The 17,428-nt window shown below is 41.0% G+C and overlaps 1 protein-coding gene across 3 annotated transcripts in view; it reads left to right on the forward strand.

Annotated features, from left to right (window-relative positions):
• ARMC8 (armadillo repeat containing 8) overlaps nucleotides 1-9,986 on the forward strand; it is a 106,274-nt gene extending 96,288 nt beyond the window's left edge. For all 3 annotated transcript variants that reach the window (XM_054982536.1, XM_054982537.1, XM_054982538.1), the window contains 4 exons: nucleotides 2,003-2,098; nucleotides 4,879-4,951; nucleotides 7,201-7,294; nucleotides 7,958-9,986. In XM_054982536.1, coding sequence (XP_054838511.1) covers nucleotides 2,003-2,098; nucleotides 4,879-4,951; nucleotides 7,201-7,294; nucleotides 7,958-7,991 — 297 coding nt within the window. In that variant the 3' untranslated portion in view covers nucleotides 7,992-9,986. The remainder of the gene's footprint in view (nucleotides 1-2,002; nucleotides 2,099-4,878; nucleotides 4,952-7,200; nucleotides 7,295-7,957) is intronic.
• The last annotated feature ends 7,442 nt before the right edge of the window (nucleotides 9,987-17,428 follow it).

Consider the following 17,428-nt stretch of genomic DNA (forward strand, 5'->3'; position numbering starts at 1 on the left):
GTCGGCTTTGTTGCCCTTCTCACTACCTACTGTCCTGCCTGCCCATTGCCTCTCTCATGTTCCCTACTGACTCCCTGGGCTGCCCAGTTGCTCACTGCCAGCTGACCAACCTGCATGCAGCATTGCTGCCTCTTTCTCCAGAGCTAACGTGATGACTATGGTAGAGGTGGCTGCTGCTCCAGCAGTGATGGTCTGGCAGCAGCATCTTCTACCCACTTCAGCCGATTTTTACTGTTGGTGATGGTGTTTGTGGCACCACTTTTGTGACATGTGGTGAGATCTGCTCTATTTAAGTTGTGATGTCTGCACAAGCTGATCCAGGCATTTTTGAGACCTCCAATTTTTCTTTTAAAGCTTTTGTATTTTTCTACAAACCTTGGTATGGTGGGGATAGGTTGACCCCACCTCACATACACACAAGCCTTTCACTCTCCTTGCCACCCTGGCAGGTAAAGGCTGGGAATCCCCCACCACATGCCACCTGTCTAGCCTCTGCTATAGCAGGTAGAGAGCCCTGACCAAATTTCCTCCCCTCTCTCCTCTTCCAGAGGCTGCACCAGACATGCAGCTGGTTCTCTCTGTGTACCTCACCTCACCAAGCTACAGCCCACGGTTACTGGGGAAAAGGGAGCTCAAAAGTTACTTTTCTTCAATATACACTGCCATCATTTAATTCACTCGGTCTGTTGGTCGTGACCAGAGCGTTTGTATGTGTCTGATATTTCCCTTCAGCTAACAACTTCAGGCCAGCCAGGGTCAAACAAAACAAAAATATATTGTCGAAGGTTTTCACGGCTGGAGAACGATGGTTATTGTGGATTTTCCGGGCTGTATAGCCACGGTCTTGGCATTGTAGTTCCTGACGTTTCGCCAGCAGCTGTGACTGGCATCTTCAGAGGTGTAGCACCAAAAGACAGAGATCTCTCAGTTGAGAGATCTCTGTCTTTTGGTGCTACACCTCTGAGATCTCTGTCTTTTGGTGCTACACCTCTGAAGATGCCAGTCACAGCTGCTGGCGAAACGTCAGGAACTTCAGTGCCAAGACCGCGGCTATACAGCCCGGAAAATCCACAACAACCAAAACAAAAATAAACTTTATTTACAGTAAGGAACATAGGAGTGAACGGATTTTAAACTAAAAACCATACTGGAGTTAAGTAGGGAAGGTTTCAATATAAAAGAACAGATTAACAGCCAGCTATCTTTCTGCTGCCTCTCTTAGCAGCATCTCAAACCCTTCTCCTCCTCAGTCTCACAAAAGCCTTCTTTTCCCTCCAATGGACTCTAACTCCAATTGACCCAGCATTCCATTGGCTCCCATTGGCTGTCCCTCAGGAGAGGCGAAGCTGAAGCAAATCCCCCAAGTTTGTAGAAATATTTCCTTTGTCATTACTAGACTCGTATTTGTGGATTTAAGGATCTGTTTCTGGACTATGTTAAGATCTATAACGATATATACATTTCTATTTATTTGGGACTTTGTTGTAATAAGTAGCCATGAAAAATGGAGCTGAGGGGGAGAAGGTCTGCAATGTGTCTGCCCTTGCAGAAAAATTCAAACAAAAACCTCCAGAATTAATACCTGCTGCATGTTTAGGATTGTGCCAAACACACTACCCATACATTGCCAAGAAGAATCCCAGGCATCAAAAAGAGGCTTTCAGGTGCAAGCTGTCTATTTGCTATAGTTAGAAGTTTGAGTGGTTGAAGCAAAATCAGCGAATGCTGTGAGGTGCGAGCATGAGAGGTTGCTTATCCTGTAGTCGCTCAAGAATTCCTCGGGCTTGAGAGAAATGCTCTGTAGCCTAAAACAAGATAACCTCAGGATTGAGGGGAGTAAATGTGCTTCCTACCCTTTGATGCTTAATCTGTTGTGGGGGCTGGACAAAGAATGGCATCCCAAGAGCATTCTGGACAGGGGACTAGACTCTCCTGTGTCTGTACTGTTCTTTGAAAGTTATAGATTATTTTTGTTATGTCTCTCTCCCCCTCCCCCTTTCAGACATTATGTATACTTGCCAACATAGCAGATGGAACAACTGCAAAAGAACTAATTATGACAAATGATGATATCTTGCAAAAAATTAAGTATTACATGGTATGTAATTTTATTTTATAGATTTTTCTACTTTTTTAATACATAACACTTTGGAAAGGTGCCAGAGATCAGTGATAGAGCTCATCCTTTGTGAGCAGACGTATGGTTCAGTTCCTGACTTCTCAATTAAAAGGATCTCAGGTATCTGGGGCGGGGGAAACCCGCTGTAGCTTGAGATTGTCCAGAGTTGGCCGTTTCTGTGTGCCAGCCTTGCAGGATGTAACTGGTGCTTATGTCGGAGAGGGATCTGTCCATGGTCGCCTTCAAGCTCTGGAACTCCCACTCTTTTTTTTTTTTTTACAAATACCTTATTGTTTAATTAATAAGAGTAAAAGCCCAATAAAAAGGGCAGAGATAAAAAAAGAAAGTAAGGGGGAAAATAATAGAAAAAGAGAAAGGAAAAGAAAAGAAGAAAAAATAATACATATTTCATTTTTCATTTTTCTCTACAACACCTATCATATCTTTACAAACAATGTAGTTATAGTTCTGATATCTACAGAATTTACCTTTTCATTATGACCCCTCTTCTATTTATTTTTCCCAAATTTATCTTCTTAGAAATCAAATCTACAAATCATCAGTTGGGGTTTTTTTTCCATCTCACGCAGAAAGCCGAATAAGGAGTTTCCATTTAACCATAAAAATAAACAGTGTTTTATCTCTGATCAAAGCTGTATGTTTAGCCATCTTTGTTAACTCCATCATTTTCACAATCCAGTTGTCCAATACTGTACTTCTCCATTTTTGCACATATAAAAGCCTAGCTGTTTTTGTCATGTATAGAAATAAGATACAGTGTTTATTTTCCAATTGTTTGTCCATTAGTCCCAACAAATGGCTTCTAGTTTAAATTGTATATTGATCTTCAAACTTTTCTGTATTATCTTATGAATTTGTGACCAATTTTTTTTTGCTTTGGGACAAGTCCACCAAAGATGGTAAAATGTTCCTTCATGTTATTCACAATTCCAACATTTATTTGACATACCTTTACTCATTTTTGCTATACCACCAAAATAAACCACTGATACATCATTTTGTAAAAATTTTCTTTAAGTGTGGAACTCAAAGTGAATTTGAGCCCCCTTGCCCACATATTGAGCCCCCTTACCCACTGGTCCATTTGTATATTATACCCAAAATTTTTAGAGCGTTTTACCATAGTTTTTCACACTTTCTTCCATTTCAAATTTCAACAAAACTTTGTACATTTTGGAAATAACGTGTTCATCATTTGTATAAAGCTTTTTTTCAAACTGTCTTATCGTAGTTTTTTATCTGATTTAAACCTTTCTAGTAACTGTGCCTAGAAGTACCATTGACATTTATAACTTTTTAGCTATTAGATCTTCCCTTGTCTTCCGTTTACAGTCTCCTTGTGAGAACTCTTAATAATTCTCCATATGTCAACCATCTCTGTTTAGTTGTCATTTCACCTCTGTAAAAAGCTTCCTGTGTTGAAATCCAGGCGATGTCTTCTGTGATAGTCCCAGTTTATATTTGCTCCAAATTCTCAAGATGGCTGTCCTTATATAGTGATTTTAAAAGTCTTTGTTGAGCTTTATCACACCACATGTAACTCCCACTCTTCTTGATGATCCTCCAGAGATTAGGGTAGTTCTTCTCAGGAGGGCTTTCAAAAGGGACTAAATTAACCAATTTTTGATGTTATATTTTCTCTTTTTTATCAGTGCTGTTGTTTTGTTGTTGTTTTTATAATTACTGTTTTCAATGTCATCACATTCAGAGGAGAAAGAACATGCCTTCTCTTCTTAGTTATTTTTATCTCCAGAGTAAGAGAATTACTAGAGAGCTTCTCCAAGCATTTCAGAACTTGTTTGTGTCTAAAAGGAGGGAAAAAACCAGTAACTATATATGAGACTTAGTGGCCAGACTTTGTTTTTCCTGACCTGTTGATATTTTGATTACAGGTAGCACAGCAAGGACTGCTTAAAAGTTATGTGGTTAGAAAGCCACTCTTTGGCCACATATTTCAGCCACATTTCACAATAAACCTCTGTCTATGATGAGCACAAACACAGCTCAAGTGCTGTGTTTCTTTGCGTTAAAGTGCAGTTGGAAGCTTCCTGGTTTAGAAGCTTTCAGTCTGCTATATTAAGGTTCAAATGCAGGTGCCTGGGCAAATAGGAGTTACAGCTAATGTGCAAAGTGGAATACGTATATTGATCATTTTGTCACACTCCTGTTAGGAGGGTGATATCATCACTGACAGTTCAGACATAATGGGAAACATGGTTTATATTTTTACCATTTGTGCATGAACCAAGATTCAGCTCACGGATGATCATTCGGATTTGCCTTAACAAATGCTCATTACATTGCCCATTCTCTTTCCTCCACCTCCCCACAGAGAGTCAGCTAATACTGTTGCCTGCATTGTGCTGAGAGTGATGCGAGATGTCCATCCTGGCTTGATGGAATCTAACTATAGTTAGTGGAATAGGTTGCATTTTCACAATCACACCAACCATTGTTAGTTTAATTAAACTATGGTTTCATGTGACTTTTAAACAAAGCTGGAATGAAACAGTACACCTTTGTAACGTAGCATAACATATATTGAAGTCCTGGTTTTGTAATATAATGTTAACTCGTGTCTTAACAACATGTTAACACTTGTCTTGCGTTGCTGAGACACTCCCTTGTGCAATGAACTTTCTGATATGCTTTGGGGATGACAATTTGAGAGCAACAGTCAGATAATTATAATTGTTTTGAGAATGTGTATATCTAAATAGCTTTCTGTTCAAATTTAGAGTCACTCGAATGCTAAACTTCAACTTGCTGCCATGTTTTGTGTATCTAATCTTATATGGAATGAAGAAGAAGGTAAGATGTGGTGCTTGGGTGTGCTGTATGAGACCTTTTATGGGAAGTTCAGAGGCTGTATAACTGCACTAATTTTAGAAGGGAACTGCTGATTGATCCTGTGAATGATGAAATAAAGGAGTTGTGTAGAGCAAATGTTCTTGTTGCATATGGGGAACAAAAGATTAAAAGAAAAGAAAGTGTGCACACAAGCATAAGAGCCAGTATGGTGTAGTGGTTAGGATCTAGGAGAACCAGTTTTGTATCCCCACTCTGCAGTTAAGCTTGCTGGATGACCCTGGCCCAGTCACACTCTCAGCCTCACTTACCTCACAGGGTTATTGAGAAGATAAAATGAAAAACAGGAGAATAATGTAAGCCACTTGGGTTCCCACTGCAGGGAAAGGCTGGGTAAAAATAAAGTAAAATAGATAAATAAGCATCGAATGGGTGTCCCATTGATATCCACTGCTAAACTTTACAGGTGAAGCACATTTCTTGGTTCATTCAGAATATGCATATACCAATGAGTCTGGAAGACATTTGGTCCAATCATAGTGATTTCCCATAGGAAAGCCAGCTTGAGGCTTTGAAACAATACAGTTGTATATATGGCTCTGAGTTTCCTCCTCCTGTAGTAGCAGTCTGTTATTGCAACTAGTGTTGATATAGCATGTAGAAATCATTTCCAGGTAGGAGCTCATTGACATAGTAGTTCATTGTCTTTCCATTGCAAATGTATTACTTACATGGAGAAAAACAAACAATATACCATGTTTTGGGATTCCTGTTTTTCTAGAATACCTAATAATTTTTTAAAAAGTTTTCCTAGCTAAGTACTCTTGGACAGTTCTATTAATGGAATTATAATTGTAGAAATGTGAAAAACATAGTCTAAAAATATGGTCTGAATTCTTTCCCTGAATTATTACTTAAGAAGCCTCATAAAGGAGTTCTCAGGGAAATTCACAATGGAAACTACACTATTGGCTGGCAGAATTAAGATAATTAGAAACAAGCTGTGAGCTCTTGAGCCCCTCTCACATCAAGTGGTTACTAATGCAGTCACACATCGCTCCTTTCTACCCTGCTGTGAACTCTCCCATTGTGTAGATCCTAGCGAGCTCTCTAGCAACAGTATAGCGAGGACTGAGTGAAGATGCTCCCCTCCTCAGTGTACCAGAGAAAGGGTGGGAAAATCAGGCATGTGACAGGGTTAGGGAAGATCCTCAGGCCTTCTTTAGAGCTCTAGAAGTTTCTCTTGCGGCAGGCCTACATATACGCAGCACCCATGTGTGGCTGCACTGGTGGCCACTCAGTTAACATCAGTTAGAGGTAAGTGCAACCATGTTTAATCAGCTATTGAATTTGTATGGAAATAAGTAATGCAGAAGGGGACCCATAAGAACTTCCAGGGGAAAGGAATACCGTCCCCTACCAGCTACCTCTTTCTGGGAGAAGAGCTAATGAGGGCAGCCAGCTCACCCTACTAGCCACTGTTGTGGGGTATGTTTCAACTTGAAGCATTCCCCAGTAAGCTGATTAGTGAAAGTATATTGAATACACTTTGTGTTTCAAGCTCAAGTTCCCCATATCATCTAGCCAGTGCCTGGGGCGGGGGGGGGGGGGGCTAGGGGATGGAGGCTTAGAATGGAAAACTCACCTTGTATGCCTTCTGTTCAAAGCCACCTACGCTGGTCCCTTCCCGTCCACACCACTACTTTCTTCTCCTATGTTGCTGATACCATCTCCGACTACTGCCCACTGTACTCCTCCTGCCACACTCTCCTTTCCCTGCCCTGCCTCAGTTGTCACTGCCTTGCTCCTCCCACTCATTCTGCCACCATCATCATGTTCTCTTCCCCTGCTATTGCTTTATCTTGCTCCTCTTGGCTATTCTTTTTTTTAAATGCCCATTTGTAATGTTGGCCATGACCCCACAAGTTCTCAGTCAGCATTTTTTATTTGTTTGAGAGGTCTGTGCAAATGCACAACTTGTTTCTCTGGTTTTGGTGGTTACATTTAAAAAGAAACTGTTTGGAAGAACTTCCAGAAATCAGGGGCTGCCACTAAGAGGACTCTAATTCTAGTAATAAGTAGCTTCGTCAGTACTATACTCATGGGAAAGATAGCTCCACATACCATGAACACTCAAAAAACTAATTGGCATTCTAATCCATGCACAACTTCGTACTGCACACGTTGCAAAAATTCAGTCTGTCTTGGAAAATCACATAAAATATTATTAACGTGGAATGTTATTGTATTAGGTTCTCAAGAACGTCAGGATAAACTCAGAGATATTGGAATAGTAGATATTCTGCACAAATTGAGTCAGTCATCAGATCCAAATCTTTGTGACAAGTAAGTACAAAAAGATTTTAAAACTAGATTTGAAAGAGCTAGCATGGTGTGGTGGTTAAGAGTGTCAGACTACCTTACAGGGTTGTTGTGAGGATAAAATGAAAGAGAGGACAAGGATATAACCAGCTTTTGATCCGGGGGGTGGGGGAGGCAGGGTATTAATGAAGTAAATATGAAAATATTATGTGCATTACAGTAGGGTGCATAGGAAAGGTTAAACACTTTAATTTACCTCAAACCTCTGAATCTCTCGTTATTTCAAGGGTGTCTGAAATTTTATGGCTATGTTGGGATATGTTTGAAAATAGTGCATAGGGATCAGTGCTCCATGGGAGTACGATTCTCTCTTTTTGCTTTATACTAAGGGCATGGCCACACTAGGATAAATCTGCAGGAATTTTGTAATACTGCTTTGGATCTTCAAACAGACTGCAGATTAGCATTTAATATTTGCATAATACCTAAATTCCTGTTTTACTGGAAGTAACTATTTCTTATTTAAACAGCTGTCATATAATTTTATGAGGTACTTAAGGTGAATACAATTTCCAATATTTTAATCTGCAGTTTATCTTATTGAGCGTATTAAAAATATCATTCTAGGTATCCATGTATACTTGTGTCTTCTCAGAAAAAAATCTGATAAAATGTTTCTCGTTGCAGGGCAAAGACAGCACTCCAGCAGTATCTTGCATGATCAAAGACAAACTGAACGTTTTTACAACTCTCAAAGCTATATTATAAGGAATAATGGGAAATAGCCGCACCTAATTCCTTATCTTTTGCACAAGGCACCTTGGGCTGCATTTCTCTCACGTGCAGGGAGCTGCTTGGCAGGAGCAGTTTAAGTGATCAGGTCTCCAATGCACTTGAGGACTTTATTGAGGTAGTTCCCTTACTCAGAGGACTATTCTTGGATTTTTTCCCTGAGCTACCTGAACTCTAATAGAACAATCAATCATCTTTCCCCCCTCCCCCCCTTGGGCCTACAATTTTCTGCTTATACTGCAGCCAGTGTATGGCTGTGTCTGGGTGGGTGTGATACCTCAGAGCTTTGTTTTCCTCTCTGTGTTTTTTCTACAGATTTTCAAGAGTAAAACCATTCTTCGCTGTATGAAATCTTTAAAGAATTATATACAATTTGAATTGAAATGTTATTTAAAAAGTTTTGTCCCATGAAGTTTATTTTGAACAGATGAATGTTTTTAAGTAAAATATATGCATTTGTTAACCTCAGCTTTATGAACCTATACTTCCTCTTTTGAAACAAGATGAGGTGAGATTTAGATAACTGGTAGCACATAATACGACTAAGCTAGCCTCTTACTGCCATGTGTTGCAAGCTCCAGCTCCCTGGACTTGGGACAGCAGAATTCGGAGAGCCCAAGGTGGAGCCTTTTTAAAAAAAAGTACGTTCTAAGGTCAAACTTGTGGAAATCATCCTACCTGCTGGGTTTACCTTATGCCAGCAAGAAAAAATATAGTACCCCGTGCCAGTGCCACTGCTGCCTCAGAGAAACTACACTTGTTATAAAACTCTGCATTGTTCTTAGATAACATGAATCTGTGTTTGATGGATTGTAGTGGGGGAAAAAACCTGGTTGCAGTTGTTTGGAACCACATGGTGATAGAAAACAAGACTGGGAAATCCTGTCAAAGAATAGGCTACGAACGAGTCTTTGCTTTTGTTTTGTTTTTGTAGTATGCATGATGACAGTGGCATTTGAGTCTGCAAACCACTTGCTGTCTGTCTCATGCCTTTAGTTCATCAGATGAGTTTTCTGTGGCCTATGCTGCTTACAGGTCTTTGCCTCAGAGGACAAGAACCCCAGTCAGAGGCAGTGTATCTCATTTCACTCACCCGTCATCCATAGCCTGTTTATTTATAATTAAGTATTTACATGCTTAGGCATCACATTGATTATTTTAAGATGAAAGATAGAATTTGACCCTTGGTTAGAAATATTAATGAGCTTGGAGGGAGGCTGTAAAACAAAACAAAAAGAGTTTTATATAATTTTTTATGAGTTTTACTCTGAAAGGCAAGTAATAGTGATTCAGGGATAGTAAAAAGTGATGTCATTTCTCAGTGTCATTGCTACACGCTTGTTGGGGTTGGACTTCTGTAGGTCTGCACAGTGTGTGCTTTCCTGCTAACCTAGTACCTCAGAAATAAAGCCTTATTTAAATCATTTAAAGGGATTGTAGCCTTAATAATACTGAGAAAATCACTTCCTTGTTAGATTTGTCCAAATCTCCCCAACGCAAGGGGTGGGAAGAGGGGAGGGTTCCCTCAGCCTGGCTGCTGCTTTTGCACTCTGGATTGTTATTACACGTGCACTTCTGATATTGTGGTGATGCTCACACCAGCCATATGCATATCCATTTACTTTGAAATCTCGATATGCCTCAAACGGTCTTGAATACAGCTGAGATGTGCAAATTTTCATCTTCACACTTAGAGGCTTCTTTTGAATAGCGTGACCTTCAGTGTAAAGGCGGATAGAAACTATGCTAAGACAATCTGGATAATGCTTGGGAAACAGGTTGGTGAAATATTAGGATGATAGCTGATTATTGAAGTGGCATTTTGCACTCAGTGAAGCTCTGTGAATACTTTTTGATGTTGCTATAAATATGTACAATTAGAAAACACTGTAAATAAAAAAATGACCTTTTTCTGGAGAACATATTTAAAATGGCTTGTCCCCATTGATATTTTTTGCTGACGTGATGATAATCTGAATATTCTAAATTTAAGCCTTTGAAAATTCAGTCTCTATACAATTAGCTGCATCCTGTTAGTTTCTCAGGCACTCAGAGAACAAGTTAATCTTCTACCTCCTTAACGTTAAGGAAGTAGTAATTTTCTTTGAATCTTTGCTTACATTATCATAACATTGGATATAAATTCTCACCTTTCATTTGAAATGACCCGATTCTTCTGATTATTGAGAAGCTAGGGCTGCTTTCAGACTTTGGTGACATACTGCAGTTTCTGTATATACTCTGTCTACTTCTTTTTTTGTCTCTTCCACCTCTCAGCAGGAGAGGACATTTTTCCTGTACTGAAATCCTATAGTCGGACAGTTTCAAGGAGCACTGCTGCACAATAAACTGTGATTTCAGATATTACTTCAAACTCTGATTGGCTAACCAGCTACAAATCCTAGCTTGAAATCTTCATTTGGTGCCAACAAACTGCTGTTTGCTGGACCCTTCAGAAGTCACAAATAACTGGAGTTTGATAAAACCATGGATTATCATGATGTACGAATACAAACTTTGAGTTAACAAGCATAAGTTTGTTCAAGAACCCATGTGTTTACCTTCATAATTAATGTGACTGATTGTAATATTTAATATTAGACTATGGAAGGAATGTGTTAATACTTGTTCTAGGAAAAAATAAGCAAAATGTTTGCATACTGTTCCCATTCTGACTTACGAAGTATGTACCCACTACTTTCTATTCACACTCTAGTTGTTTCCTCATCTTTGCCAAACTGCAAATAACTAAAGCTCAATGAATATTTCAGTAATTTGTAGCTGTTACCTCAATATCTTTTTTATTTGCAGAATCTTAGCTGTTAAAGGTGACCTAAAGATTTCCATGTCTACCATCCATCCACACACCATTCTGTTTATTCTGTACGTTTAACCCTCATAGAAATGAATGCACTTTATCTGTAGTATGGTAGTATAATAAAATAACAAGGCTGATTAAGTAGGAGGGGCTATGACTCAGTGGTAGATCATCTGCTTGTCATGCAGAAGATCACAGGTTCAATCCCCAGGAACCTCCGATAAGGATCAGGATATAGGTAATGTGTAAGACTGAGACCCTGGAGAACCATTGCCAGTCTGAGCAAACCATACTGACTTTGATGGTCTGATTCGGTATAAGACAGCATCATGTGATCATGTGTCCAGGGTGTTGCTGCCCATTTGGAGACATAGTTTAATAAATGACTCAAGAGTAATTAATTTCCCATCTTTTAAGTATAGGTCTTGGACATGCTCATGAATATTTACAAGAGAAAGCGTTCTTGGTCTACAACCACAAGTTTACTCCATCTAACAGGCAGTTTTCCTTTTCTAGACCATCCACTTATAGAAACAAATTTCAGAATATAAAAGCTTATCAAACATAAAACAATGAAGTTACATGACATTGTAAGATGCACCATGTGTAAATAATGCACCACAAAAGCATGCCACAAAAGGGCATCTCAGTTTAAGGCTGCATTAGGGAATCGGCTTTATAAAGGTTCCACCCCATCAAATCCAGCAGCCACCAACAAGGAACCAGAGTGCCCTCAACATGCCTCCTCTGTTCCACTAATGAGCCCAGTGCCTGAGTCTGGTTCTAAAGAACACTTCGGTTTGATCAACATTGTTTTTGGTTCCACCCAGGAGCCATCAGAGCCCCCTGCCAAGAAAGTGAAAATGAAGTATCTTGAGAAATCCCATTCACATTTGTAGACCCAGTCCTCAGGGAGAAAGTCTTCCTCCTTGGCTCCAGTTCCCCCTTTGGATCCAACACTAGTTCCAAGAACACCACCTTCGACTCTGAGATGTTGAAGGCTATAGCCCACTGCCTCCATCTCCAATTCATATCTCAGGTACTCAAGACTCCATGGCACTGCCCAGTACGGACAGTCTCTTGGCACCATCATACTCTCGCAGACACTACCATCAGTTCCAGTACTCACTATATATATTACAATTTGTATATTGTAAACCACCTTGACTACTAAATATGGTGGAGAGGTGGTATATAAGTCAAATATATAAATATGTCTTACCATTAGTACTATGCATTCTGGTACAAAGGCTCCTTGTATGTGTACCATCATCTTTATTTTTATCACAAGAAAGAGCCTTACATACATTCCTGCCTGGAATTGAAACATTAAGTCTGCATTGGTTCCATCTGCAGTACCAGAGACAATTGGTGTTCATGACCCACTCTTGGAACCATCATGTCAGATCAACAATTCTGATGTCAGTTCTGATACCGTTTCGGAGCCATCACCACCTGATGTCTTCACTGAGGAATTGTCCTTATCAAGGAATTGGCTGTTTCTCCCAGTAAAGATCTTTGTTGTAAACAGAACAGATGATGATAGTGGCAAGATCACTGGAGATCGAGGTCACCTTTTCAGTTCCATCATCATTGGATGCTGGTCCTGTGGCATTTCCCATCATACGAGATGTGTTCAATGTGACCAAAAATGTCTGGGCTCGGCCAGCTTTGATGCCTACTACCTAAAAAAAAGCTTGATAACATGTACAAAACTAGGCAAGATGGGTTTGGGTTCCTTTTCTCTCCCTTCCAGTTCAGTAGTAAGAGTAATTACAGGGTAAAGGTCTCCCAAAAAGCACAGGCCATTTAGCATCCCTCAATGAGGGCAGAAAACTTGATATCCTTGGAAGCAAGGTATATGCTTCCTCAGCTCTAGTATTCCATATAGGTGACTATGAAGTCAATATGGTTTGATATCAACGTTTCCTTTGGGGAAAGATTGGCCCTTAGATGGGCCTTATTCCAGAGGATTTGCTAGGATGTTACAGGGGGAAGCAAGACAGCTTGCAAAAAAACGAATAAGCACAGCCAGGTACATTGCTGATTGTACTTCCAGGACTAATATCCCCAGCCACAGTAATCAGAAGGCATGTGTGACTCAGGACCACTGCTCTTGCCTTTCACCATAAGATAAGATTGGAGGACTTGCCCTTCAAGAGCACTGATCTTTTTTCCTTCACAACTAACAAGGCACTAGAAAAGACTAGGGATGACAGAGTAACTGCTTTTTCACTGGTCATAGTTTCTCTCTGTCCCAATCCACTTAGAATGGCCCTTCTACCTTACTCCTCCTACAACAGGTATCCTAGATATGGCTCTCAACAACCCCATCACTCTTCCAGGGTTTCACAGGCACCTCCACCACCTTCACAATCTTGCTGAAGGTGTTTTAGAACCCAATCTAGGGATGGTTCTCGTTCTCCCAAAGATCAGTCTGGGAATGCCAAACAGTCTGTTCTGTATGACTGGCCAGGCCTGATTTAGACATAGGCATGCACTTAAGAAGCCCTGAGCATTTAGTTTGCTGTCCTAAATCAAATCATATAACTCCTGGCTAGAGATACACTACAGATAATGTCCTAGGTTTGTTACCAGGTATTGGACAAGTGTAATACAATTATGGAGGCTCTGCTTCCATTTTAAGCCTTCATTATTACAAGATCACACCCAAAGAGTGCTTGTTAATGGTTCCTCATCCTCTTGAAGAAGGGTGACAAGTAGAGTGCCTCAGGGATCAGTCCTGGGACCTGTTCCATTCAACATTTTTATAAATGATTTGGATGAAGGAATAGAGGGAATGCTTATTAAATTTGCAGATTATACTAAATTGGGAGGGGTAGCAAATACGGTAGAAGACAATCAGGATACAGGATGATCTTGACAGGCTGGAAAACGGCTGAAACAAAATGAATTTCAACAGAAATGTAACGTTTTGCACTTAGGTAGGAAAAATCAAATGCATAATTATAGAATGAGGGAGATTTGTCTTGGCAGTAGTATGTGCAAAAAGGACCTAGGGGTCTTAGTAGACCATACACTGAACATAAGTCAGCAGTGTCATGTGGTAGCTAAAGAGGCAAATGCGATTGATTTGGGACTGTATCAACAGAAGTGTAGTGTCCAGATCACGCGAAGTGATGATATTACTCTACTGTGCTCTGGTTAGACCTCTCTTAGAGTATTGTGTCCAGTTTTGGGCACCACAATATAGACAAGCTGGAACGTGTCCAGAGGAGGGCAGCAAAAATGGTGAGGGATCTGGAGACCAAGACCTATGAGGAAAGGTTGAAAGGGCTTGGTATGTTTAGCCTGGAGAGGAGATGACTGAGAGTTGCTATGATAACCATCTTCAAGTATTTGAAGGGCTGTCATGTAGGGGACGGCGCAGAGTTTTCCGTTGCCCCAGAAGGTTGGACCAGAACCAATGGGTTGAAATTAAGAGTTTTAGGCTAAATATTAGGAAGAACGTCCTGACAGAACGGTCCGTCAGTGGAACAGGCTTCCTTGGGAGGTGGTGGACTTTCCTTCTTTACAAGTTTTTAAGCAGAAACTAGATGGCCATCTGACAGCTATGCTGATTCTGTAAACCTAGCCATATCATGAGAGGGAGAGCAGGAAGGGTTACATTATTGCTTAGTTCTAGTGCCCCCTTCTTACATGCTCAGGGTAATGCCAATCGCCACTTTGGGGTCAGCAAGCAAACTTCTCCAGGCTAGTTTGGCTAGGGGTCCTGACTGTTTTGCCATCTTCTGGACATGAAACACGGGTCACTGGGGTGGGGCGTAGTTGTGAATGTCCTGCATAGTGCAGGGGGTTGGACTAGATGACCGTGGAGGTTCTTTCCAACCTTATGATTCTATGAAATGAAATTCCTGTGCCCCATTTTTCCACCTGAAGTATTCCATCCAATATGAAATGTCCTCTTTTCTGCTCAAGAGCAGGGAAGGGAAAGTTTTCCCTAGGAGATGCTTTCCAGATCCGTTGGAAGAATAGTCTGTTGTATGCGTTTCCTCCCCTATCTCTTTTAACCTTCACTCTCAGCAAGATTAATAATAGCTCCTTATTAGTGGATGCAAGCCTGGTTTGCCACACTCCCAAATGGCCCATGGCAGGACATGCACCTTACCTCCAGTTCCAGACCTCCTCCATCCAGGGGCTCAGTTATAGCATGACATAACTTCCCTAAAGTTCACAGCTTGGCTCGTATCTTCTCCCAAACGACATTTTTCTCTTCTGTCCGACAGATTCTTGTAGAAGCCAGAAAGCTTTCTACAAGGAAATCGTATCTTTCAAAATGGACCCGTTTTTCAGTTCGGGCTCTAAACGCCAAACTTGATTCTTGCATGTTTCTTTTACCTTTGGATCATCTCTATTTGGTACTCCTTAAGGACCATGGCCTATTTAATTCCTCCATCGAGGTACATTTGGTAGCCATTTCCGCCTATCATCACCCTGTGGGAGGAAAACCTCTCTCTGCCTAACCAGAGTGTAAAGCTTTCCTTAAAGGCTTGGCCAATCTGTTTATCCCCAGCCTCTACTCCCACTCTCCAGTGGAGCCTCTCACTTGTCCTTTCTGCCCTCATGTACAGACCACTCGAACCGCTAGTTACGTGTCCACTTCATTTTCAGTCTGCCACAACGGCTTTTTAATGGCCATCACAACTGCCAGAAGGGTGAGTGAATTGCAGGCCCTCAGATTGGACCCTCCATTACTTTAAATATTTCCTGACAAGGTCATCCTTTGACACAGCCTGCCTTTTCTAGCCAAGGTGGTTTCCATTTTTTACCTTAACCAGGACATTATGCTGCCAGTGTTTTTGCTGTCCTCACAAGGACAGTAAGGAAAGAGTACTCCATACACTGGACATCAAGCATGCCTTATCTTTTTATTTAGACAAAAGAGCTTCTTTCCACAAAGATCTGTGAAAGCAATCTGTTAATTGCTTTCACAGCCCCCTCCCCGAAATTAGAAACTAACATCTCAAAGTGGATTTTATGGCTCATCAAAACCTGCTACAACCAATCTGACCAGCCCTGCCCACAACAACTCTGGGCGCACACCACACAAGCCCAGTCTGTATCTTGAGCCTTCAAACATATATTCTGCTAGTTGGTATCTATGAAGCGGCTACCTGGTCAACACCTTCAGCATTCATCAAATTATGCTGTCAATGTAAACTCTGGCATCATGCCCTCTTCCAGCATAAGTTAGCTCACTAATCTCCCTTGTGGCACTGCACAGAATCCATGACGATAAAAACAAGATTGCTTTTACTTGTAACTGTCGTTTCTCAAGTGGTCTTCTGTGCAGGCACACATCCCTCCCTCTGACCCCACCATGACTTATTCTCCAGCAGCAGTCATTAGAACTTCTGGAGGGAGATGCTTGCTCACTTTTTAGAGGTGCACTGGAGAGAAATGCACAAAAATGAGGGGTAAGTGACTTGGGCCGAATCCACGTCTCAAGTTTTCCACTTTTTTCCCGCCTATTATTCGCTTCTCAGAGGGCTGTTCACATACTTTTACCTCAATCCTGCCATTCTCTTGCGTCTTTCACATTGCACCTCAGACGAATTTGTCATGCGTTCAAACGCTTCTCTTGTGTGGTTCTCACTGTGGATGTGGACAAATAGAAGCGTTTCACAAGGAGACCACCCCCTTCAAACCACCCTACTTCCGTGTTTGCAGCCTTTCTGGAACACCATCCCTCTTTGCCGTGCAATTATCAAGCTTTTCCACTCTCTCCGCAGCATGCCTGCCTGCCCCCCCTTCCCCCCCCTTTTTTTAAAGGGGACTTTCCCAGCATTGTTGCACAATCCCGGCCATAAATCTTAATCGGGGTGCTCCAAAATCCCTGCAGAGACATTAAGGGGTGGCGTCATTTCCATTTCCGTGTCATTTTTAGGATGCTGGACAGTTGGAAATATCGGTGGCTGTTAAAATTAATTTTTTTTAACTGTTGAAATTACCATTATAGCGGAAATCCATCATTCTAACATTACATTCAAGCGTCAAATAATTAGTCTGCCCGTTTGGAGAGTTTGGGTCACCCCACCTTAAATATCAGTTCAAATTAGCCCGCCAGAATAATGGTCCAATGGATTTCAAAGAAGAAGACATAGAATAACATTAACCAATCACAGGCATCATAGGGGTGTGGCCTCGCCATAGAAATTTAGCAAAAAAATGCTATAGTGGAAATCTGATGAAAAAATGAAAAAAAATGAATGTGATGTCATCGGCGATGTCGGATCTAAACCCGCCCCATATTGCGCAATTCTACCAGGGATGTGGATGAAGTATAGCGCAAGGCAGCGGCAGTAAGAGAAGGGATGTGAACACAGACTGGGACATTGCGGGATAAAATCCAGCGTGATTAATGCACATGAAAAGCAGAAGGTAGGGAAGTGTGGATTCAGCCTTGAGCTTCTAGGAGCTTTGGAACATCCATGGCTGGCCTGTGCATCTGCAGTTCCCATGTGTGCGTGCATTGAAGACCACTTGACAAACAACAGTTACATGTAAGAATGTGTGTTATTTCACAA

The sequence above is a fragment of the Eublepharis macularius genome, chromosome 6 (genome assembly GCF_028583425.1).
Source record: "Eublepharis macularius isolate TG4126 chromosome 6, MPM_Emac_v1.0, whole genome shotgun sequence".
Classification (NCBI taxonomy): Eukaryota; Metazoa; Chordata; class Lepidosauria; order Squamata; family Eublepharidae; genus Eublepharis; species Eublepharis macularius.